At 41.0% G+C, this 26235-nt stretch overlaps 1 protein-coding gene and 1 long non-coding RNA gene across 6 annotated transcripts in view; one reads left to right on the top strand and one right to left on the bottom strand.

The window, feature by feature from the left end:
• Window positions 1-21740, bottom strand: part of LOC121083288 (N-acetylated-alpha-linked acidic dipeptidase 2-like) — a 39959-nt gene extending 18219 nt beyond the window's left edge. For 2 of the 3 annotated variants that reach the window (XM_040583525.1, XM_040583526.1), the window contains exons 1-11: window positions 21594-21732; window positions 19950-20061; window positions 17158-17344; window positions 15641-15742; window positions 14722-14847; window positions 13852-14038; window positions 12596-12689; window positions 12218-12316; window positions 9919-10004; window positions 9214-9333; window positions 8695-8777 (exon numbers count right to left, since the gene is read on the bottom strand). In XM_040583525.1, coding sequence (XP_040439459.1) covers window positions 8695-8777; window positions 9214-9333; window positions 9919-10004; window positions 12218-12316; window positions 12596-12689; window positions 13852-14038; window positions 14722-14847; window positions 15641-15742; window positions 17158-17344; window positions 19950-20061; window positions 21594-21675 — 1278 coding nt within the window. In that variant the 5' untranslated portion in view covers window positions 21676-21732. Of the gene's footprint in view, window positions 1-8694; window positions 8778-9213; window positions 9334-9918; window positions 10005-12217; window positions 12317-12595; window positions 12690-13851; window positions 14039-14721; window positions 14848-15640; window positions 15743-17157; window positions 17345-19949; window positions 20062-21593 lie in introns of all 3 variants that reach the window. The other variant, XM_040583522.1, reaches the window with a different exon arrangement.
• Window positions 1614-5182, top strand: LOC121083289. Of its 3 annotated transcripts, none has more exons than XR_005826282.1 (2): window positions 1614-1823; window positions 5067-5182. It is a non-coding gene; the product is annotated as an uncharacterized LOC121083289 (long non-coding RNA). The 3 variants fall into 3 exon arrangements; XR_005826284.1 differs by lacking the exon at window positions 1614-1823 and adding an exon at window positions 4916-4952; XR_005826283.1 differs by lacking the exon at window positions 1614-1823 and adding an exon at window positions 4934-4970.
• Window positions 21741-26235: the final 4495 nt, after the last annotated feature.

Raw genomic sequence — 26235 nt, 5'->3', positions numbered from 1 at the left:
TTGTAAGTCACGTGAACTAAAAATTGAATTGGTAATTGATAACTTCATAATGAAATTAAAATCCTTAAACAGCAGAGGAGATTCTGCAAAAGAATCTGGATGGAGGGAGCAAGCCTGTATATGCATACGTGAGGCCTTGCATATATGCAAAAGTATATTTGCAACATAAAGAAATTCTTTGATTCATGAGTAATGGAGACCATGTAACAAAAGGATATTGCCACAGTTGCAGCGTCTTTTTGTTACACAGAAGATGGTGAATATTATGGGTTAATTTTCCTCAAGATTTAGCACATGACAGATCTGGCAGATGCAAAAAACGCGAATGTAAGCTGTGAGGAATGTCTCTAGAGAAACTGAATCTAATTGAGGTGTAAACGAGTAGGAATGCACAACACCAGGATAAAGCAAGAAACCAGTAATATAGAAACTCATTCAAGTTCAAATACGAATTGTGCTCAGGGCTGCCTAATCTACTACAGCTGCCATTTCATGAAATAATGGACAATATAATACCAGATAAGAAATTACTAAACAACAAACACTATAGAACAGCAGTAGCAATATGTGAACAAATCAAACATAAAAAGAACTCTTAATTTATTCATGAGTTGCCCAAGAGAAATTGATCTTTTAAGTTTCACTGTTCCATATTCCTCACAGTTAAAACAATTGTTTTTTCTTTACAGCATCTAAATATGTGCACAGATACATAGAAAAAAAATCACAAATAAAGTTTTATATAGTATACTTTTGTTACCAGTGGCATTCAGGTGGGATGAAACTTTACTGCCAACTCATTAAAATCTTTCAGTAAATGATTTGAAAGATAATTTAAATTATGCTTTCTTGATCCAATGTCCCATAAACCAACAGTAAGATGCAGAGAGTCTATTGCAGCTGGAAGCCAAACACTTTACAGGAGAAAGAATTAATGCAAACCTAAAGGAACAGAAATCTCAGCTTTGTTACCAGAGGATTCCCTTGGTGTTTGGAAGCGTATTTCTGGTTTTTTCCCTCCTCTGTCATTTTGCCATGTAATTTTGTGGTTTACTAAAATACATGCCAATAAACTAAAAGAAAAAGATTAAAATGTTTTCTTTTATAGATTTTGAAAGCTCTATCCATATATCTAAATATAACCTTGTAAATAAAGTTCTAACAGAAGAACAAGGCAACAAATTTTTGTTAAACCATTCAGTACTAATAAATTGCTATAGTTCAGCATAGATGTGTTTCATCTGACATTTTTCTGCCTGCTCTATTTCTAGTTTGGGTGTTGGGGCTTTTGCTGTGTTGAATGATTATACTGAACTTTGAAGCAAGTGGAAAAATACTGAAGAAATAAGACGAGGGCACGATCAGAGCAGTGGAATGAAGAGGGAGGAACAGGCTGCAGGTGCTTGCACAAAACCAAGGCCAGCAGGACGCGATAAGAGGAGCTGGGAAACAACAGAAAAGAGCCTACGTGCCTGAAGAAGTAGAAACAGAGATCTTGCCAATAAACAATTGTTAACCAATCATATTATTATACGCTTGTAGAATAGCCAATCATATTATCACACGCTTATAGAGTGCCTTATAAAAGTGTACCTGGTTTGTACAATAAACGGATCAGATCTTGAACTCCATGAGTATTTGAATCTGACTCCCGCTCGCCCAGAATGCCCGCAGCATCTGGTGACCCCGACGTGTGGATCGGTCGAAGAGTCAGGAAGATTCATTAAGGATCGTGTTACAAGCTGCGGAGCCGGCGAGGATCCTGCTGCCAGCGGAGAGAGAGCTGGGCGCCCGAAGAAAGGCGGAACGTGCACGGCTGACCGGTGAGTCAGGAAACTTAAGCAGGATGGGGATCACTGCATCAGCGGTGGAGAAAGTAATCATAGACAGTTTAATGAAATTAGCAGAGAAAACTGAAACGTCAGTCTCACGGCAGGCAGTAATTTATCTGCTATGTTGGAGTCGCCGCCGTGGTTTCCTTGCTTCTATGCAAGATGTATATAATAATGAAACATGGAAGAAAGTGGGAGAGGACTTGTGGGAATCTGTGCAAGTCGGGACTAAGGGGGTAAAGACTTTGGCTCGCACGTATCGGGCTGTACGGGGTATGGCCGCGCAGTTACACGGCGAGGTGCAAGTCGCTGCAGCTGTTAAAGCTGCAGTGCGGCCGCCCGGCAATCCTACTGCTCAGTCGGAGGAAGAGCCAGAGGGGCAACCTCCGTGTGAAAATCCCCCCGATTATACATCTAAAGCTTATCCAGTAATGACTACTGCTGAACGAATAGCGTGGGGATTAGATGATGAATTACCATCCTGGTGTCCTGATAAGGAACAAACGGCAAGCGGCAGACAGACCTTAATACCAGCAATTGCGAGTACTGGATGTAAAACTGCTGGGGTGGGAACGGCACAGCTCCACCAGCTCCTAAATAACAGACTGCATTTTTTTTGAAGCATGTTTGTCTTTGCAAAGGTGAAAGTTGAGATCTGACTAAGTAATTTTGATATGGAGAAATAGTGTGAAATGGGGACAATGGACATTGATTGTGATTGTATATGTCTGCTCAAGGAATGTGGGTATGGTGACTAGTCATGGGTGCAGTGTCTGGTCACATAGGCACACAGTTTTGAGGAGACAACTACAGTTTTGGGGAGACGCCTGCCCTTCTTCCTCTAACAAAAGGGGCTATTTAAAAAAAAAAAAAAAAAAAAAAAAAAAAAAAAAAAAAAAAATAGAAAAGGATGAGAGATATTCCAATGCTATCTAGAGGGAGGGAGTGCCAAGTCTCCTTGCTGGAGAAGATTGGATGGTCACAAGAACATGAATCACCTACAAACCTGCAAGACCACCACATTCCAGGAAACGGACTGATAAGCTAATTAACATAGGAAGCGGGGTTTAGGTAACGAATATGTATAGGCGTTAATTGAATATTCATTTGTTTCATTGTATAAATGTGGGATGGTTTGTCACTTCGGGTATGCACGCTTGTGGAGGAGCAATCCCCCGTGCATCTGCGCGCAATAAACATGCCTACTTTATAACTTTCGAGTTATAGAGTCAAATTCCGCACGTCAGTTTTGACGAGCCAGGCAGGAGGATTTCTGCTCGGCTGAGGGACCAGCTGCGGAGCAGACGCTCCTAGGCGCGCCCCGGGAGATTTTCTCGGAGGAGCCTCCTCTTCTCAGCTGTTCACCCGGGAGCAGAAGAGAACCCCTGGATCCGTGGATAAAACGGTATGTTTAGTAACGGGGCGGCTGGTGAGACGCACGGAGACGTCCGGCATGCAGCGCAGTCCCCAGGAGGAAAAAAAGAAAAAAAAAAAAAAAAAAAAAAAAAAAAAAAAAAAGGGGGGGGGGGGAAGCTAAAAACTTCCTTTAGGTTGTCTTAAGAATTGGGGAATTCCTAGAATGTAACAACTGAAATAGCGCTCTGTGTCTTGTTTGTTCTATGTGTTGTCTTGTTACATGTTCAAAACTTGGAGTTATGAGATGTATGTTGAAAAATAATAATATTCTGGTAATTCGTGGCAAATAGCGGAAAACTTAACACTCTGCTTAAGACCAGGAAAAATGTGGGGTTTTTTTTTTTTTTTTGTTTGTTGTTTGTTTTTTGGCAATTGTTCATTGAAATGCATACTTTGTAAACTGCCAGTGTTCCTAAAAGTTGTACATAAGTGCACGGTACCGTATAACATACTGCTTGTGTGACTGCGGGCTGCCCGGAGAGTGTGAATGGTGTGATTGAGATGCGCATTTTGATTTTCAGTGTATAGCTTAATTATTTTGACTGAGTGTGAGTGCAAGAGTGCTTGAGACATGCGTTTGAGTGCAATATGAGCAAGGAGCTCTATCCGTGTTTCCGACCTTGGGTGGCTAAGGCGGCCGGAGAAAAAGTAATTAAAATTGTAAAATGGGAAATGAAAGGAGTAAGCCCTGTGAAAAATCGCCCTTGGGTTGTATATTAAAACATTGGAGTGATATCGTAGGACATGGTGGTACCGAAAATAGAAGGAAATGGATTAAATATTGTAATCAGTGGTGGCCTTTGTATAAATTGGGGAGTGATGCGAAATGGCCTCAGGAGGGAGGAACGTTAGATTATAACACTCTCCTGCAATTAATGTTGTTTCTATGTCACTTGTAAGCAACTTATAGCATCCTTACCCCCTGGGGCATCCATCGCTCAAATGATAGAGGCATGCGCAAGGGCTCCTTTGGTTGAGGAAGAGGAAAAGGCAAAAATACATGCCAATGCTCTAGCAGTATCTCTAAACAACAACAAGGTACAAGGCCGAGGGGACCGGGGTCTTAAGCCAAAATGTTATCAATGTGGACAGGAAGGTCACTTTAAATGTGACTGCAAAAAGAATCTAGGAGGAAAGTCTCTGTTGAAGGGAAATTGTTTGCGTTGTCAAAAATTTGGTCATAAAGCAGCCGATTGTCGCTCAAAATTTAGTAAAGATGGTACACCCCTCTTTGTTCCGGGAAACGGGAACAGCCGCGTTCTGAGGGACGCGGCCAAGAAATATCCCCAGAACCCAACAAAATTCATGGCTGCCTCGGCGAGCTGTATTCAGCCACCAGAGGAAGCGCAGGAGTCGATTTGGCCGTGGCAGAACCTGTAAATATCACTGATGAAAAGGTACATGTACTTCCTTCTACAGTTAGTGGTCCTTTGGGTTATGGTTTATCTGCACTCCTTATAGGACGCTCTTCTGTGTCAAAAAAGGGGATTTTTGTTCTTCCTGGTTGTATTGATGCCGATTATACCGGACCTATTGGAATTATGGTAAAAGTTTTTTCTCCACCTGTTCATATTCCAGCAGGAAGAACTATTGCACAGCTCATTCCATTCCAAGCTACTGTCCCTCAAAAAGGAGAAAAGGACAGGGGTCAAGGTGCATTTGGCCCAACGGGTATGCCTAACATTGCCTTTTGTCAACTTATTGGTGCCGAGCGGCCAAAATGTAATGTTAAGATATCTGGTCCACAAGGTGTTAATCTTCCTAATGTTTCAATGATGATTGATACTGGTGCTGATGTTACTGTTCTTCCCTTTTCAGTTTGGCCTACCATGTGGGAATTAGATAGTGCGGGTTCAACCATTTCAGGCATTGGGGGAAGTCGTCTGACACAGGTCAGTAAAAACTTCATTCTTTTCACGGATCAAGAAGGACATCAAGCATGGGTAAAACCTTATGTCCTACACACATCCTTGTCCTTGTTAGGTAGAGATGTACTTTCTCAATGAGGAATGAGAATCTCTACAGATTTTTGATTGGGGCCATTGATAGCAGCTCTTGCCCAACCTTAAAATTAAAATGGAAATCAGAAACTCCCGTATGGGTTGATCAATGGCCCTTACCTCAAGAGAAGCTGCAACACATTCAAGAATTAGTCCAAGAACAATTGGATTTAGGCCACATCAGACCTTCTGTTAGCCCATGGAATACACCCATTTTTACAATTCAAAAGAAATCAGGAAAATGGAGATTATTACATGATTTAAGAGCAATAAATGAAAAAATGGTTGACATGGGTGCCCTTCAGCCTGGGCTGCCTTCTCCCACTGTGTTACCACAAAATTGGGACCTATTAATTATTGATTTAAAAGATTGTTTTTTCACTATTCCTCTGCATGAGGATGATTGTGAAAAATTTGCATTTACAGTACCAGCTATAAACCGTGCCGCTCCAGCAAAAAGGTATGAGTGGGTTGTACTACCTCAGGGTATGAAAAACTCCCCAACAATATGTCAGTGGTTTGTGGATTTAGCTCTACAATCTTGGAGAGAGAATAATCCTAACCTTATTATATGGATGATCTCTTAATAGCCAGCCCTCACACACTAGCCCCTGAAACAATTGGATTTCTCATATAGAACAAATGGAAGGTTCAGTTCAAGTTTTGGAATTAAGAGCAGTGTTAATGGTGTTTCAGGAATTTCGCAATGTCCCTCTTAATGTTGTAAGTGATTCTAAATATGTTGTTGGTATAGTTTCGCGTCTTTCGCGTTCCCTTTTAGGGTCTTTTACGAATGACAGACTTATGGCCCTAGTTATTCAGATGTGGAATGAAATAAATTTTAGACAATTCCCTTGGTGGATTACGCATATCAGAAGTCATCTGGATTTACCTGGTGTCTTATCAGAAGGTAATGCTTACATAGACACTCAGGTGGCATCCCCAGTATTACAAAATTCTCCTCTAAAACAAGCAACAGAGTCACATGCCTTTTTTCACCAATCTGCCCGGTCTCTCCAAAAACAGTTTGGTCTGTCTCGTCAAGACGCTAGGACTGTCATACTTAAATATGTCCATGTCCAGCATTGGATGTCAGCCATGGCTGTGCTGGGCCACCCAGATATGGAAAAAACAGATAATGCCCCTGCATATCTTAGTGCCAAAATAAAGACCTTTTTGCTGCAATGGCAGGTGAAGCACGTTACAGGAATTCCGAATAATTCTGGTGGTCAGGCAATTATTGAACATGCCCATCAATCATTGAAACATTACCTGTCTGTTTTTCGAAAAGAGGGGGAGAGGAGTCCTCATGTAATAGTGGCAAAAGCATGCTATGTACTGAACTGGTTGAATCCCAGAACGGAACGTACTGAACAGCCGATTTTCTATCACTTTTCTAACAATCCCAACGATTTTTCGAATTGTGACATAGCTGTCCAGGTATTTGACCCTGTCTCAAATTGTTGGTCAGGACCTCATAATTTATTAACGTGGGGTCGGGGTTATGCATGTATCTCCACAGGGGCAGTGACCAAGTGGATTCCAGCAAAATGGGTTCGCCCGTGGATTGAAAACCGACCCACTGAAAAGAAAGAGCAGGGTGACTACGAAAGGATTGACTCCTAAATGAACAGGAGGGATCAGTGGGCTCAGTGGGCACAGCATCGAGAAAGGTTATTCCGACCGCCACGACCAAATGAAGAAAAGCGGCTTGTAGATAAGTTAACATACATTATTCTGCCCATCTTGCAGCAGTTACCTCGGGAGATACAATGTCAATTACCCTCCGGTGAATTGTCTTTGTTACACTGTGACCGTATTGTGCGTGCATTGCAGGATCTTTCTGGGCAAGGACCGATAGAAACAGAAAATTCTTGTCCTATATGTGCTACTTCTTGTAATTCAACACTTATTCTATATTGTGGATATTGTAAAAGGGTTGGAGCATATAGGCGGAAGGTTTTCCTACGTTTTGGTTCCGGCGGTTTTTCCCTTCTTACTGGGACACATGCCCCTACTTTTTCAGGTATAAACGAGGCCTTACAATCTTATGAAGCCTTCGGACAGATATTTTTAGCAGAACATCGAAATGAACTCATCTTCTGGGTTCACATTATCAGAAAAAGTTTTGAATCTCATATAATACAACATCATTGTAAATGTGAACGATGGCATTATCTTTAGGAATAGGCCTAATGAATATTGCTTTTGCTTCTGCTTTGCATAGTATATTGTTGTTTGTTATTCTTTTGTTACTTTTAGTGCCTTGTCTTTTACAATGTTTCCAAAGCTGTATGGAACGCAGTATTAATGCTGTATTTAAAAAGAAAGGGGGAGGTGTTGGGGCTTTTGCTGTGTTGAATGATTATACTGAACTTTGAAGCAAGTGGAAAAATACTGAAGAAATAAGACGAGGGCACGATCAGAGCAGTGGAATGAAGAGGGAGGAACAGGCTGCAGGTGCTTGCACAAAACCAAGGCCAGCAGGACGCGATAAGAGGAGCTGGGAAACAACAGAAAAGAGCCTACGTGCCTGAAGAAGTAGAAACAGAGATCTTGCCAATAAACAATTGTTAACCAATCATATTATTATACGCTTGTAGAATAGCCAATCATATTATCACACGCTTATAGAGTGCCTTATAAAAGTGTACCTGGTTTGTACAATAAACGGATCAGATCTTGAACTCCATGAGTATTTGAATCTGACTCCCGCTCGCCCAGAATGCCCGCAGCATTTGGGTTTTACAGACAAAGCAATGAAAACTCTTGTAAGATCTCTATTTTTTACCAGGGCTGAACAAATCCACTTACAGGATTAAAAACTGAATATGCCCAACAGGGAAAGGAAGAGAAAAACATTCAGAACCTCACTTCTGAATTTCCCAACATCCTTCTATAAGGCAGGAATATAGTCAGGGATCCCTCTGCAGAATTAATCGTCCTGCCCCTGAGACTTTACAACACTGGAAGTTTCATGGGGATCTGGAACCATAGACTCACAGATTACCTACCCTTTCGTTTGCCCAGGAGGATTACTTTCCGCACCAAGGGCTTGGTGTGCGTATGGCTCAAAGTTACATGACCTAGGCTTTAGTCTATAGGAACTAAGGAATTTCCCAAATAGAAAGTTAGAAAATAAACCAATTTCGGTTATATAAAAAGCTATCATTCTGTTAAATGAACAGATAGATTTCCAAATAGACAGCACTGAGGGTCTATTAGCTTTGAAACAAAGTAGATTTTTAAATCTTGGAAGATATAGTGTGCTTATGTTGTAAGAAGCTGGATAGGTAATTTGTACAAATGAGGGCCTCACAGGACCTGAAGGAGTCTGTTGTGCTCCAATTTTACCTTGAAGCTATTGATTGTAGTCTAGGAATAGATGCCACTGGGTACTGCAGCTGCCTGCAACAGACTTGCAAGTTTTGCTTTTTTTTATTTACCTCAGCCCATTCTGTGGAACCCAATAATCCAAATTCTTCTGCATCCCAACTAGCAAATACAATAGTTCGCTTGGGTCTCCAACCTGCAATCACATAGCTAAACTTGAAAATTCAACTTAGAGTTAGAAAGTCTAGTGAAAGATCACAACAGCTAATTGAAATCACTTTAAAAATAGCACTTAATTGCCGTAGCAGTAAAAAAAAAAAAAAAAAAAAAAAAAAAAAAAAAAAAAAAGAGGAACACATTATTGCAGAGGCATTTCTTCTTAATGCAATATTTTCATTCCACACAACTAAGAGGTACTATTATACTGATGACAGACATGAAGAAATAAGTTCAGTCAGCTAAGATGCAATGCTACATATGCATCTCTTCAATGAATTTGTATCTTTCATAATGAGAAATACAACTTTCTGTAGAGGTGAAAACTGAGTCAATGCAACTGCTTATGTGAACACAGTTCCTCAAAGCTGATGTTTTCCATATCTGTCATTTTATGTGTGTAATAATTAAGTTACCTTCCATCTTCATTTTACCAAAACTCCGTACAACTTCTTGTAGAACAGCTACACCCGTAGTTGGATCGATACCACCAAACACCCAAGAGTCTCTATGACCTCCTAAAATAATATATCTGTCTGGAAACAAACACACAGTATCAATCCTTAATTAAAAATGCATTTAGGTTACCTGTATATCCTTTGATTGCATCCCTACTTGTGTCAAATGAAATACGAAATTTAATTCCAGTGCTACAAATTTATTTTTTAAGGTAATCTGCAATCATTTAATTACTCTACTTAAGTATATAAATGAAGACAAGAAATATTTTATATATATATTTCCACTTAAAAGTCTTTCATGTATATGACTAAGTATCAACAATAGTATGTTGAAGTCCCAAATCATCACTATTTTTCTGTACTTTGCATTGTGGTAGTTTTTGCAAAGGCAAAATGTATGAATGATGTAAGGGGAAACCTACTGTAAAATGACAAGCGTTAAAAACAAATTGTCTGACATCTATCATTCTAGCATTCTCACTCAAATATATTCTTGGGAATGCCAACGAAAAACAGTGTGACGGGTGGAACATTTATTAAGGGTTTCTCAGATTCCATATTATCTGACTATCTAAAAAACTAGGAGGTTTTTGCAACATGACAACAAGATCACCCGACACAAAATTAAGAGGGAATTAAAATCATCACACTCATGCTCACCTGGTTCTATGGCTCCTCTGAGGATGCCAATGACATTGTAAATTCGTGTTATTTTATTGATTGTATGAACATGCATTCTGACTTTTCTGAAACGAAAAGCAGTATGGAGCAACAATTTCTGACTGAGAAGGCAATAAAAAGTCAACATTAATAACTTGTAAGCCAGAAAGTTTGTGTTTCTGTTCTGCTTTGTGTATTAGCACTGATCTAACCTGTTATGCTGTATCAGTATCCCATTATTTATTTCAGGTTAACCTCCTGACAGAAAGATACCTTAGAAAAAACCCTATGGACCGTACCAATCTATAAACTTTCAAACATTTACAGAATTTATTGAATTGTTATTTATGGGAGTCAATTGGATAACTGTATATTACAGGAGCAAACTGAAAAGCATATACAGTAATTAAAAATACATTTACATTTTGACCAAAATTATAATGCTGGATACACATTTTTTTTACAAAGCATACACTCTGGTTTCTAGAATAATTCCATGTCATAAGATAGAGTTGGAGAGAAGGTCATTAGAAATATTCACACAGGAATAAACTGAAATCTCTGTTTAGGACAGCAGATCTAAGTGACCAGGATCTGTCAATCTTCCATCCCTACCCTGCTGCACACATACTCCACCCCCCCACCCCACCCCCAGTAAAATCTGCTTGTGAAATTTTATCAAAAGGAAGGAAATTCATGTATTAGAAGAGTTAAAAATAATGTAGTATTCAGCCCCTCTTAACCCGCAGAAGAAACAAAGCATCAAGCAATGCTTTTTTGTGTGTTTGGCAAAACCCCAAGCGTTTCACATTTGAAGTTATCTTTTCAGCAGCAAATCTGCATAGTTGTCAAAATCCAAACCTACTTCAGGACAGCTACTGGATTTTTGCCCAGAAAATAACTGACACTGGTGCCTTGAGTATGCATATACTTGCACACTTTCCATGTGCAAGTGACTTTCTAACTAGATTCAGAAGGTTCATTTTGATATGGAGCTACTCTGAGAAAGAAGTGTATGTAGGATTAGCCCACATTTACAAAAACTGTTACCCTATCAAGTGGGAAGATGTTAAAAAGTGCATTCAGAAATATTTCCCATGGATATATTTTGTGGATGAATCATATTGTTTCTTTTCTCACTGTTGCTCTTCAAGACATTCCAAACAGCACCTTAATTATGTCAAATATGCTTTCTTATTTATTTATTCCTACTTTATTCATTTTCAGCTAGTGTTAAAGCAGAGCAGAAAAATGATAAAATTGTATATCAGACATACTCTCATTTTGCGGGAGGCAGAGCAGTGATAATGATACAACATTTTTACACACTGTTCGTTGTGGTCCACTACCAGTCCTCACAGAATAGTATCTCATGTAAACGGAAAGTATTTTTATGTGAAAAAGTGACAGAAAAGTGATCTTTAGCTTTATGTACTGTAGCTTATCAGTTATAAAAAAGGAAGTACGCTATGACAGTCCCTGATCACCAAATGCAATTGTAATGCAGCTTGGTCTGCCGGAGAGCAACTCTTAGTTCTGAAGACTTGGAAAGTTGTATTTCTCTGTTAGAGCTGAAAAAACGTAAACCGCAAACAAACTGGTTGAGCTGGTCAAAGGATAGTTCCTCCCAAACAAATTAGCAAGATGTATGTGCCTTGGGCTCTTCTATCCTGTTATTGCTTTCAACCATGGGGCCTGCCAGCTTTGGGGCACAGTTAATGAACTCCCAAATAATTGCTACACTTCAAAGCTCTAAGTTCATAGAAACCCTGGGAGGCTTCCAGTGGAACTTTCCCTTTTTTTTTTTTTCTTTTCTTTTTTTTTTTTTAAGGGAAACATATATCCGAAAGAACTACTGAATTGTCAGTCCTTCCCTGTTGGACCGGTACAAGCTGGTTGTCCTATTCCCTTGGTCATCAGAAACAGAAAAGAAAAACCAAACTTGAAGTGGGGAGGGAGTTTTGTGTTAATTCAACAGCATTAAAAAATGCCTACTTAATTCTATATAGCCTTTTTAAAAAGGACCAGTGAAACAAAAGTAAGATTTAAAGTTGGGATGTCAGGGCTGGACCTACACCCTCTGAATCTCTCTAGCTATTGACACTGGGAACACTGAAAAAACCCCATAGTTTTGATAATTTATTTTTAAATTCTAATAATTATCACCAGGTGTTTCCCACTCAGAAGGAAGTGAATTTCTCCAGAATATCTCTAGATGCATTGTTTCACAGTCTTTTTCTTGTTGAGATTTCCACCCCACCCCCCAACATTTTATACATAGGCAAGTGTTAAAACAGACCTTGTAGAAGGGTTGTCTGCAAATCCTGGCCCAATGTTATAAGACACATTGAGACTTCCCTTCCAGCTGCTGTCTGGAGCTGCGGGTCCTCCCATTGCACTGCCAAGTGAAAACCAAGACAAATGGAGTTGACCAGTAGGCTAAAACTTAAATTCCCTTAATGATTACTGCACCTAAACCAAGATGAGTTTAAAAACTTCTTAAAAACATATGCTAGAAACATATTGCTTTGAATTTTCCACATTTTCTGAAGCACATGCTACTATAAAAGAACAATAAGTACAAGTAACAGCATGGATTTTGCCATCTTAGTACAAAAAGTTTTGCTGCACGTTTGTGAATACTGACTTCTGGTGAAGAGGACTGATGTATACTCACCGTAATAATACTTCTGCGTCATGATATCCAATGGGATGAACTGGGATTTTGGGAATCCCTACACCTTCATTAACTTTATACCTGAAAGCATACTCTGAGAAACCAGAACAAAACATCAAGTTTGTAGTGCTCTTAGCACCTTTCACCAAACTGGAAATACTTTTGAAGAGTGCAGCCACACAGTAGCCACAAGCACGCATTGTTTTTTTTTAATTCTTACATCATTTCTTAGATATTGCTTCTAGGAAACCAAAATGTAATGACAGAACAACTAACCCAATAGTGCATCTGCCCAGCTGTGTAAGAGAAGTCCCCACTTTTGATGCAAGGCTAGATTTGTTGTCCATCCATATTATTACAGCTCCTCAAAGCTGACTGTGAGAAAACTGAGCTGGTGTGTGAGGTGAAGACGGACCCTGTGCAGCCTGCTGGCAAGCTGCAGAAGACATCCACAGATGCATTTACCTATGTTGAAGACAGTTAGTGTCCCTCTGAACCTGTTGGGTCAGACACACGCAATCTATGCTGGCTTTTTTCAGTAGGTTGTTGTCTTACGCACCCAAAAACCATCACACAAACCAGTAAGCTTTCCAGAAGCACCCCTGTATCCCCATCCCATCAGCAGACAGGACTGGTAGGCATCTTAGTTCAGACTGAGTTCAGGATGCCTACAAGCAGAAGACAAGCACATAGTGCCAAGTTTCAAAATACTCCAGGCTACTGTTATTTTTACTATTTTATATATATTTTTATATATATATATAAAATAAAAGAAATTTTACTCCCTGTAAAGACAAATTTAAACTGTTTTTCTGCTTGGAATTTAGGGTCAACAAGGAAATATACCTTCAAGCAAAGCTGTTACTCCTCTTTGATGGTAGACTACAATTTAGTTTAAACTGGTCCTCTTGGGAAACACAGATATTTAAAAACGGCTATAAATTCTTGCCATTTTCTGCTGCTTCACAGTCTGTAAACCTACATGTCCTGCTTTTCTAGAAGTTACAAGGCTGGGATCATACAAAGAGATTTTCCTAAACACTTACTTTCCCTGCCTAACTCAAAAGCAACTGATTGAAAGGACATACAGGTAGAACTTAATCTGCAATAGGAAAATTAACTCCTGCTAAAAATAACTTTAATCAGCTCTTTGCTTTACATCTTTACTGAAAATAAATTAATTTCTAGTGCCACAATAATTTTCAGCACCAGTTTATAAATTACTTGATGGCCCAGGGTACAGATCTTCCACTCACCTTTTGCAGGATAACCTGGTGTTAAAGGGTCCCCAGCTCCATTCAGGTTTAACACATTTCCACGCTGGGCTCCTCCACCTGGAAGGTTCCAGCCATCTGGATAAGCCTCTACTCCTGGGGCACAGTAGTCAGCAGGGTCTGAATAAAGTATGATCCCTTTGGCTCCTGCTAATATGGCATTTTTAACCTGTGAAATTATTTGCTTTTAAGAAATGTCTTTTTGGGGTTTTTATCTTTTTGTCTTTTTTAATGTGGTAATAAATCTGAATGTTGCAATCTACTCCCATGAGGACATAGCTTTAGAAGTTGTGTATGTGGCAGGGTGAAAATGACCACAGACTCAGCAGAAGAACAAACCACAGTGAAGCACAGTATGTTCGTTATTGGTGTCACACCTTTACTCATAGCACAAGACTGAAATAAAGCACAGGACATAAAACTGAGGCACAAAAACTGATCACTACCCTCACCGTCCCACTATCACCAATTTTGTCAGAGTTGTTATCTAATGTCAGAAAAGTTAGTCACTCAGTCTGTTTGCATCAGACTCCTTGACTAATATTTCTTCCAAATATTGCAGTTCTATGGATACAAAGTGTTAAAAGCTTTGGCCTTACAAACTACTCAGTTCCCTAAAGGAATCTCTTGCAAGAACTGCCCAAGGAGTTTGCAGTCATCTCAGGCTCAGGAGATTAATAAATTCATCTGGTTTTATTGTTTTGGAAGTTATTCTTAGAAGGCAGTCACAACGGATATATTGCAGGCTTCCTTCTGCTCCTGTGCTCCAGCTTACAGCCCCCATTAACTCCTGCCAGCACTACCAGGAGCAGTCTCTGATCCACAGAGGAAAAAATAAAACACGATCCTTACTTTGTTTCCTCGGAAGATCTTCCCATATCTGGCAATGACAATCTTTCCTGTGCAGTTAATTCCCATGTCACGCTCCAGCTTAAAAAAATCTTCGATACGGCCATAATTCACATACACGAGATCTGCCTGCACAGGAAAGAGAAGCAGTTTCATGGCAGCTGGTCATTCAACAAACAAAATATCTGCTTTCAGAAATACACAGTTTTGTTCACTATGTATGATATAGTTATTGTTTTGCATTTCTACAAATGAAATTCAGTGCCCATAAAAACAATAGCAAAAGATATCCCTAATATTCTACAGCAAGCACAGCTCACACTGCTGACATTTCTGTATTATCCTGCATTTAACATCAGCCTTATAAACGGGTTGGAAATTAAACCAACATACTTTGCTACACTGACAAACTCCTGTGCCCATGAAAAAATAGTGGTATTCCTTGCATACACAAACACTGCAATGAATGCAACATCGCCCTGACTTGTTCCTCCATCATGAATTACCACATTAAGTGAGGGATTTTTGTAGCCTTTGAAGATACGCACTTAATCCAAAATGTCTCCTGAATTTATTTATATATTACTATTTGTACCTAAGACTTAAACAAGCCCTCTCCATATGATCAAGTAATGTGGAGTAATCTGAGATGTATCCAGAATTTTCCATAAAGATAAAAACTTTTCATTTATTATATGATTCAGAGTTCTAGAAATCTGAGAAAGCTTTTTTTTGTAATAGGAGACTTCTAACCTTCACACGGTATGTGGCCTAGCTGTCCTTAAGTGGTCTCTTATACTAATGGTTAATTAAAACTATTACAACAAATATTTTGAGAAGTTGGAGCAATCTACCCCAGCAAGTGTTTTGCAGAATATGACTTCAGCTAATAATAACCTTACCTAATTTTTTTTTTCCTTACCTCTGGCACTCCTTGTGCTGAAAAAGCATTATAGGGTGGTAGTATATCAGTAACATTTTCATACCCTTGTGGAGGTTGTTCAAACAATGATGTATTGAAAATCTATCAATAAAGAACAGAAGTCTTTGGTTAAACACTCTACCTCCAGGCACAGGTTTGTACACTAAGCTTGGCTATTGCAAATGATATGCCAGTTTCCATAAATTGTCAGCAAAAAATACAGTTCTAACTAGCACACATAAGTTCAAACTAAAAACCAGCTAGAGATGCATAGCTGATTTTTTATAACAGAATGTAGATATGAATACAGAAAGACAGATCGCTCTGTATTTAGACTTCACTCTGTATTCAGAGATGTTCATCAGTCATTGCCTGAACCTAAGCAAAGAAGTAGCTCAAAATTGCCAAGAGGTGGTGGCAATCAAAACACACCTATTTCATCCATGCCATCACAGGTATTTTTTGTGATTACTCCCACCTGCATTATTACTATTCCCTTGACCTCTTTACTAGTGACACTCCTGTTAAACATGCTGCATTTTATCACAGTCTGTTGTAACACATTACCTCAAGGTTCATGTCCACTCTGTCACCTTGTGAGATTATAGCTGAGAGACTTGGGGGTTTCTGGAAGAATTTCTCCATTCTTTCACCTCTAAGATCATGTCATCCCCGAGCACATACATATTCCTTAGTTTCTACCAGGGCTTTTTATCCCTACCTATGTGCTATAATGCTTCTCTAGCAGTCCCATCTCCTCTCCTTTCTCAGGCTCCCTGTCAGATTTTACATCTACCTCTTTATTCCCCTGGGTGTACAAAATGAAGGAGGTGATTATAAACCAACTGTTCATTATTACTTCCACCACTAACTTAGGAGACACCATAGGAAGCCAGCAGGATCAGGTGCTTCATACAATGGGTAGTATCTGCGTGGCATTCTTTACCTCAGCATACTGTGGAAGCAAAAATTGCACAGATGTTCGAGCAGGGTTTGGATAGATACTTGGAAGAGAGATCTAATGAGGGCCACTAACAGGTTAAATACTTGGAAAAGAGGTCTAATGAACATTCTTAAACCCTAATTACATCATGCTCAGAGAAGCCCTGAGCTGAAAACAGCTAGACACTGGAAGAATTGCATGCCTTAAAAACATTTCTTTGTTCTTAAACACCGCTGTGCATCCACTTAAGGCTGTTTATGGAATATTGTATATTGGCCTAGGTGTATCCTTAAGCTGAGCCAGTATGGTCATTCTTACATCTTACTGCCTACTGGTGTTAATTGCAGCCTCTCCAAACATCCGCTCTCTACCATATGAAGCACTGAGATTGCAGCCACTCTGCTCTTCTGCTGCACAGCCAGGAAAACCTTTTCTAAATATGAGGTCCCTTTGCACTGAATTTTTTTCATGCTATAAAGCACATGCTGCAGTGACTGGATGGGAAAACAGAGGAAGGTACTGCTTCTTTAAAGAAGTCTTACGTAAATACAGTTTAATCATTAAGTAGGATCACCTCATTCCCTTGATCATCAATTATTGAGATGTAGTTTGGCTGTTTTTCATTTGGGTACGAAAGAAGCACATCATAATGAACAAGTTCTGCTGAATCCAGTCCAAATTCCTTCCACTGGCCTTGAATTTGCTTGGCAAGAAGAAGATTCTGTTCAGTTCCTGCGAGGTGAGGCAACTTGGTAAACAAGCTAGAATAAAACGGAAAATTGCTAGTAAGCTGCACAAGCAGGGAGGCACAACAGCAAACTAGGATCGGTGTGTACAAAGCTTATCTTCATGCCACATGCACAGACAGTAAGGTCTTATAATTAAAGTCCAAGCTGTATAATGTGATTCTTTATCAGGGTCAATTTATCAGGATAAGCACAAAATGTATCAGAGCAGAGGATCTTTCCTGAGGCCTTAAGATGATTCAGCTGAACGCTTCTGTTTGCATAGCAAGAATAGCCACATCTATGCACAAGCAATGAAAATCAGTGTCAAAGACATTCAGCAAAAGAATATGAATAGTATCCAAGGAGCAGAAATTGATACAGAAAAGCTACACACTCAGAAAGGAGCCCTCCATATAATTCTGGTATCTGATGATGGGCTTGTACATTGTTGGCATAACATGTACTAGTAAGTTTAACTTGAATATAATTATGCCAAATTATCTGCACAGTCATGTTCTTTTTTTTTTTTCTTAATCAGAAGCCTGAATAATAAAAGCCTTATTAAGAAAATTTACATCCAGATGAGATATAGCATATAATGTTGATAAATAGTCAGAAACAATATCCAGACCCTCTGGGCTACCCTACAGAAATCTGTCTACAATTTGTTTGGCCCACAGAACAAATGAGTTATGGTGAATGCTGATCAGTCAGCTGGGTGCTAAGCACCAGCTTCAACTTCCCAACAGGCTACTTTTGAATGTCTGCCCCATGGATATCAGATACCATTAATTACCGTTAATTAGTGGTACCATATACCATGATTAGTACTACTCCACCCTGTCCCTTCTGACTATTTTCAACCCACGGAAGAACTTAAAGGTGGGCACAACATCAGCCTTTTCCAGTCACCAAGGACCTCTTTCAATCACCAGAACTTGTCATAGACAGCAGCCTTGCAATCACAACACCCAGGTCAATCCCACCTGTGCCCCTGGATTGGCGCGCGTCTAGATTCTCTAAGCAAACCACAACCTCCAGCCCTGTGCTATTGTCTTTCCCTCTCTTCAAACCGTGTTGGTATGCACCGTCTGGAAGCAACCTTTGCTGAAGCTGGTTGCCTGTCTTCCTCTCGCACATTAATGCTCTAGAGCATTTTAAATACCTTTTAATTCCTTAAGTACTCTAGTTTAAATAATACATGTGTTATCAGGAAAAATATACAGAACAACACGGGATGCCTTTTTTCAATTTTTCACTTCCAAACAGTTTCATCCTTTCCAGAGGTATGATTCAATGCTAAGGTCCAAGTGCATTTTCTGAGACTCATAGTTTGTTTTCCCCACTTGACAAAAGCAGATTTGGTAGTCTGAAAAAGTAAGAATATGGACCAAAATTCTCAAGTTCACATTTTTTTATGCTTTTAACAAACTGTTTGGATAGTATATTAATACAATTTTTCTGCAGTTCCTGCTTTGTATTTGAATCTAGGAAAAAAACCTGTATGATGCCTTTGGTCCATCATCTAAGCAAGCAGACAAACCACATACCATCAATGCCCTATGGCCAAGAGACTTTAGCATAATTGCAGTGCTATTTCATGCCGTTGTCAATCTCTGTGTTGCCTAGATTTTTACTCAAACATAATCTTCAGGAACCCTCCAAGCTACTGAGAGCAACAAAGACCAAATAAGATAAGGCCTATAACTTAAAAAGCTAATTGATGTTAGAAACGTAACCTTTAGAATAAATGTACAGGAATCAAATTTGTCAGTAATCCTTTGATGTTTTTGATGCAGCTGCTGGCTTACATGCTGAATACCATGTTACTAAGTAGAGGTTATATTTGTTTACTTTTTGTGTGAATACATTTGTTCATCTGTAAAAGATATAAATATGTACAATAATATTTTTTTCATTACTAGTAAAATACACCGGAAAAAAAGAGGCTATTTCTATATCCCTGGCATCTTAAATAGTTTGGAAAAACCACATGGATGCACTAGGACACAAAAAAGTATATTTAAGACTTAACCAACCACATGCACACGCTGTGCATGAACGGAGCCCTTCATCTTCTGAAATAGAAGACAGGGTATAATGGGATCTCACGCACCCAATTAATAGCACGTTATCCAATGGGGCCACACCAAAGGAATTACCAGTTCTAAGTATACATGCAACCTAGTGCCATGAAAACTATAGCATTTTTAATGCTACATTTTTAATATATTCATTTTCTAATTAGACTGTAGCAAAATCGTCTCAGTCTGAAAGAAAGCAAAGTTATCTGATGTTAGAGCTTCAGACCTTGTGAGGAAAAACCAAACACACTGCATTAAATCAAGACTATGGAAAATCATAACAAAAAAGAATGATAAGCACTGGCAGTCATGCAGCTTGAGGGAAGTACACTTAACAGTACAACTACTCCAAAAAGCTAACTTAAAAACCAGGGAGTGGGGGAACAGACAGGCTGTGTTCCGTCACCTTCTCCCAGATATTCTGTAAAAACCAAATACTTTCAAAGCACTTTAACAGCTCTGCTTTCAGAGGCGTGTTCTTGAAGACGATGTTATCACTTCCTGACTTTCGTGACTGATAAAATTATTTAAAAACCAAGATGCACAGGGCTTACCGAAGAAATTGCTTGATGTTTTCTGCTTTCATTTCAGCCACAAGTTTCTGTCTCACATTTTGATAGACATCTGTAGTGTTGGGGTCTTTTCCAGCTGGTTTTGTAAACCATCCTGAAACACATTTGAAAAGCTGTCTTCTTAGCAAGAACCCTGGCCCTCACATATTTGAGCCCATGTGCAGCCTGAAGTACAGGACAGTTTCATTAAAACCACGAGATGAACAGGGCTTAAAGCACCCTCTGTCAGTATTTTCTGGCTCAAACACAGAAGCAGAAAAGTAAAGTATACTTCATTGACTGAATTGCCTAAAAAATGACATAATTAAAAGAGCACACCTTAAAACTCTTGTAAATACTGTCCCCTTTTCAAGGCAGATTCACCTATCATTTATTTTAAAGTACAGTTTAAATTCTCAAATAACTGCTTGCAGTGTGAGGATACTGCTGATACTTTTGATGAAATTCCCTTATTTAATTTATACATATATTTAAAGATATTTAAAGATATATTCAAAGAGAAGATCTCGGATTCAATAGCCACCCTGACAGCATTATAATAGTTATAGATTTGGGGAAGGGTGGGGTTAGTCTTTTTAATAATTAAAAGAATAATGTTAACCAACCCCCCAGTCAGTTTTAAAAAGTTAAAGATTTTTCAGTAGCCATAAATCTAAAAGGAGTCTATCAACAATACAAATTTGTCTTTAAAAAAAACCCCAACAATTCTTTTCATTATTAGAGCTAGAAAATCCCAAACTGGGAAAACTGTCACAATAAAGCCAAGTATATATGCTGTCATATGCACAATATATATGACCTGTTAGACTTAAATGCAGCTTTAGTAACACTCTGAACGTAACAGTGATGCTGGATCAGACCAAAGGTCCATCTTGCCTGGAATCCTGTTTTGGAGCATGGCCAAAAGATGAAGTTAAGGGAAATGTGGAAGAATAGCATAGGCACCAGAAATTTGCAGCTCAGGGATCTCCTAAATCAAACTAATGTTTTTTATATTTAATAACCCTCATGGGTTTTTCCTTCATGCTTTAGCCTTAGGTGTGTGCCACAACAGAAGTTTAAAAAGCACAGATGCAGACATGCAATTTTAGAATTAAAATCAAATGCTGCAAGTGACTGCATTAAATAATCTAATACTCTAGTGAAGTTCATGGTACATGATGAAAAATTCAGCAACTCCACTCTTGGATGTCAGTCAAAACTCCTCCTCCTGTACATTCTGCCCTTAATTTCTAAAATAGTAACTGAATAGATGCATTTAAATAGATCTTCAGTAAAAATCAGGAAATACAAATAAAATAAAAATATCTGGAGATTTTGCAACCACGTAAGTCTCAATCTCTTCTATTAAACTTTCCTCTTTGAATGGCTGACTGCCCGTTACGGGATGCTGTCAATTCACCGGGGCTCGTCTTGGGCTGAAGCCCACGGCCATTATATTCCTCACTCCCTGAAGACCAAAATTGCTAGAGAGAACATCTTCGAAAAACAGTAGGATGAATATTTTATAACATCCCTAAAAGCAGTAAAAGCTCCCTGGTGGGGAGTTAATCGCAACAGGGGTTGCACGTAAGTATCCATAGAGGGCAAAGGCTGCAGGCTGAACCCCTGTGTCCCTGTACTCACCAGCAAGAAAGCCCAGCAAGAAGCAGCCCAGGAGCCCAGGGCAGCCCAGCCATGCGCGGAGGGTGGCCTTCCTCCTGGCCATACGGGCACCGGTGGCCAGCAGCTTTGCGGGATGTGAGGAGGGATGGCAAGCAGCTGCTTTCCTCCTCCTCCCTCTCCTCCTCCTCCTCCCGCCCTCAGCCCCAGGGCTGCCCTTGGCTGCTGTGTCTCTCAGCTCTCGTTCTGCCTAACCAGCCTTAATCTCCAGATGACGATGATTTTCTGAGTGCAATAAAACACTTCTTCATCTCAATCCACAGGACAGTTTGTGTGTAGCTGTATGTGTATCTCTGTAACAAATATGCATCTAGACTGTGCGCCAAGCAATGCATAAATACTAATTTAAAGGTTAATTTCTATTAAGTATCAGAACTTTCCAGTTTTCAAAGTTCCTGTTTTAGGCTTAACCACAATCAGTATTTGTTTCAGTGGAAGTGGCCAAGAGATGAAATGGAGGAAGGGAAAACTTGTTTTCTCTTTACGCAGGAAGCTCTGAATTGCTCCCCTTTGTAATCTGTGGTTACATTAATCCTTGGCAAGTGATGAATACTTAGAGCAGCTCAGGATACAATTTAGATTAGCCAATGGGGACACTTCCAGGCATCCAATTTGCAGCTGGGAATAGTTGCAAAATTATTTTCTATATTTTCTAGCTTTTTACATTTTGGATTACAAGGTTCTTAGGATCAGGTTTTCCTAGACTAATTCAGCCAAATCCATCAGCATCTCATGGGAAAGGACAGAACTTCAGCCTAGGGAATAGTCAAGATAGTTTCATAGAAACATAGAATCTTCGTATTTTGTACAAATTTACCCTGGCCCTGCATGTTGCTCCCTGCTGGTGAGTTCCTGCACAGCCATACAGAAGCCAAAACTGATGCTTCTGGAATGGAGGACCTGCCCATCGTGAAATGAGTTATCTGACTAAAGACAGGAAAGCTTTTCTGGGAGCCTGCCCATGCTCTGAGTTCTTACCACTCACCCGCAAAAGAGTCCAAAGTAGATACATTTTGTGAAAGACATGGCAATGCTTCAAGTATTAAAACTTTCTTAAATACACTAGTTTGAGCTGAAAATATTCAGGAAGAGCTGAAAAGACTGGTTAATGTCCTAATTACTTCACTAAGGCTTTTCAGAGATTAGAGAAGAATTACACCACTTGGGTATCATGCACCAGTCACAGCCACTGTCATGCATATGGCTCGATGTCTTTGTTCAAATGATAAGCACGTCCAGTCCTGTGATCTGTTTTCTGTCATTTCCCAACTGCTCATAAGCCATCACAAATTCTGAACAGCAAGGACTTTTCACACCAACATCTCACTTGACATATACAAACCAGATGGAATTCCACCTACAGAACTTATAAAGAATGAGCATATTGATGTATTATTAGCATTTATATAGAACCACAGGTGTAGGACTGACACATAATAGACAGTAAAGTGACAAGGGCTTTTTGAGATTACTATCTAAATTAGACCTCACATGATGATAACATCAGTGGAGGAAGAAGGTAAGAATAGCAACAGTGAGAAAGTATGAAATGTATTTATTTCTATGCCTACATATTTTAAAGTGATAAGGGCATCAGCAACGTTGAGGCTGAAATATAGCAGCAACCAAATAGCTTCTACCACTTAAAATACAGCCTTAATACTATTAGTTATTAGTTGTGGCATGTTCTTACATTCCATGGATTGGCCACTGGTGGAGGATATTATGTTCCATTTAAAATGAAGTAAAACATAGAGTATAAATCTATGCCTTGAATCACACATTCTCCACAACAGGACAGGGGTGGGAAACAAGATGAAGAAGCTTATGGGTTGAGACAAAGACAGGGACATCACTTGCCAATTACCATCATAGGCAAAACAGACTCGCCTTAGGGAGAAATAATTTAATCTGTTGCAAATTAAAGTTGACTTTGGAAGTGGGAAACAACGACAAAAATTACAGCAGCATCTCCCACACAGCACCTGATCTTTCCAGCTTAATTTTACTTCTCCACTGCCGGCTCCCCCACGCCGCAGAGCTGCCGTACCCGACGCAGGGATGCAGGAGGCCCCCCGGGACCGGCCAGATGCCCGAGGGTATCTGCAGCGCTGGGAGCAGTGGCACCGCTCCGCGCAGCCGGTGCTGGGTGCCGAGCAGAAACGCCCAGCGCCGGCCGGGAGCCGGCGGGTGCCCCGGAGCTCTGGGCAGGGCGCAGCGGCACGGGGCGGCGCTGGGCTCAGCCCTGCCCTGCGCTGCGCGGCGGCTGCCGGCCACGAGCCCCCCCAGCACCGACGCGGCGCTGCTGCGGAGCCGGCGGTCGGGGTGACGGCCCTGCGCTGCGCAGCCAGCTGTGAGCCAGCTGCCAGCCACGGAGCCAGGGCAGCGCCAGCCACCACAGCCGGGACGACGGTAAATATCCAGCGCAGTTCCAGAGGCCTTAGCGTGCCCACCCGGCTCCGCACTCCCCCCGGCGCAGCGCGCTGCCCTTCCTCGGCTTCGCAGGGCTCGGGCCGCCGGGGAGCCGGGGCGGCGCTGGGCCGGGGCGTTACACACCCGGGCGGCTCCCCCCGCGCTGGCCCCGGGCGGCTGCTCCCTTGTTCGCACGTGTCGTCCCATTTGTCACGGCCTCAGGCCCAGACGGGGACACAGCTGGGCGCGGGCGCTCCTGTCCCCTCCCTGCGCAGCCGCTCAGCCGGAGCGCCCGCAGCTTTCTGCAGAGCCCTGGTCCGGGGCAGGGAGGCACACGCAGCCCCAGCCGGCCCCGCACCGCGGTCCCGCAGGCAGCTGGGCGCTCGCCGCAGCCGTGGGCAAGGGGGGCCCGCGACACCCACCCCCTGCGGCTGGAACCGGCCTCGACATAAACCTCTGAGCTATGAACCCAGGGGCTGCTTCTGCTGGTTTGGCGGGGAGCGCACCTTTGGGAGCTTTCCTCATGATCCGTGTTTCCTTATTAGATGTATACATACGTGTGTGTATGTGGAGATATAATATGCAGTATATACACATATAGAAATGCCCTCATATTTATACACATAAAGTATGTCTGCGTATGAATAAGTATGCATTTATACACGTTCATACACCCACATATATATATATGTACACACAGAAATGTCTCTCTACACGTCTGCATATTGTTCTATATGGGCATTTCCTGACGTAAAGGAAGCGGGGAGCCAGTCAGAGGCTGCCCTGGGATCATGGGGGTGTGATGGTTTCAGAACGTACCGGCTGGTCGGTCACAGAGTAGTAGGGAAACAGGCGGGGCGCGAGCCAAGAGTCACGTCCTGCGCTCAGTACGATGCGGAAGGACGTCGAGGGCGTTCTGCGTGTGTGACACGGGCTCCACACAGACCTCACTGCCAGGTCATGTGCTGCCGCGTGCACAGCCAGGGTGCCTTGTGCTCACTCTCTGGTAATTTTCATCTGAGGCCACCAAAGGAAAACTTTTCATGGTATCTTAGCTGTTGTGTCTCAGAAAACCTCCACTGTCCATGGAATCCCTTACAGATTCACATGCAGAGGCAGATGGCTGCTATTCTGAATTTCCTGATTGAAATGTTATCACACGTTGCATCAAAGCCAGGGCACACTTTTACCAAAGATCGTTCCTAATCTGATGTTCCAGAGATGTAAAAAACCCCTCCAACTGTCAGAAATGTGTAAGTCTAAGTCGATGTCAGTAAGACAATACTGACATCCTATTAATAGCTTAGTAACTTCATAACATCACGGCAGAATCTAAGGTCTACCAAAGTATTTCAACCGATTTGTGTGACAGACGTCTGTGGGTAGACCATGTCATGGGATCGGGCATAGCACGCTTTTAATTCCTATGTAAGGGAATGCGTTTATCTGCTGCCTTACGGTGATTGCTTTCATTATTATTTGAACCAATAAGACCACTAATTACATAATACGATGCCATTAAGCTACACAATTAGAACACAGTCTAGATGAGGCTCTGAGCCTTAAACTTACAGGCAATTTCACATCTATGCTGCTGTTTCCTCTCCCGCTCCGGTTTTCGGAGCCAGAACTGTCCCAGAAATGTCCACAGATACAAAGGACGTGCATAAGACTCATGTTGTGTTACAGAGTCAAGTGGGATATTCTCACGTTAATCAGAAAGTGTTGAGAAAAACTATTGATTTACAATAGGAAGAGTATTATAAAAGGCTCTGGCATGACAACTGTTAGTCCTGTTGCAACACGTGTCACTTGGAGTGGCTGAAGTAGCACCAGGACAGGTGCTTAGGGCTCACGGGGTCAGACTGGACTAGGCTGTACGGAAAGCTGCCTTTTCCCGGTCTGTCACCCGAGGATACAAAGTGCAGAGGAGAGACTGTTGACTTCAGTTTGAAGTAAAGTCCTTCCTCGGAGTGGAAACCTGATTCAAATCCAGACAGCTCAAGGTTAAGATCCTCTCATGAGCGATTCTTTTCTGACCTGAGGCAAATCCACTCAAATCGTATTTTGACCCAGCTTGGTTCTTTAGAACTGTGAAATCAAGTCACGAAATCATACTGGGAATGCCTGATCATGCTGTTTCATTTCCAGCGTGGTCTGTGAAGCTGAGGTCTGTAAGGGCTCTTCCTGAAAT

This window comes from Falco naumanni, chromosome 2, assembly GCF_017639655.2.
Source record: "Falco naumanni isolate bFalNau1 chromosome 2, bFalNau1.pat, whole genome shotgun sequence".
Lineage (NCBI taxonomy): Eukaryota > Metazoa > Chordata > Aves > Falconiformes > Falconidae > Falco > Falco naumanni.
This window is presented reverse-complemented; position numbering and strand designations above follow the sequence as displayed.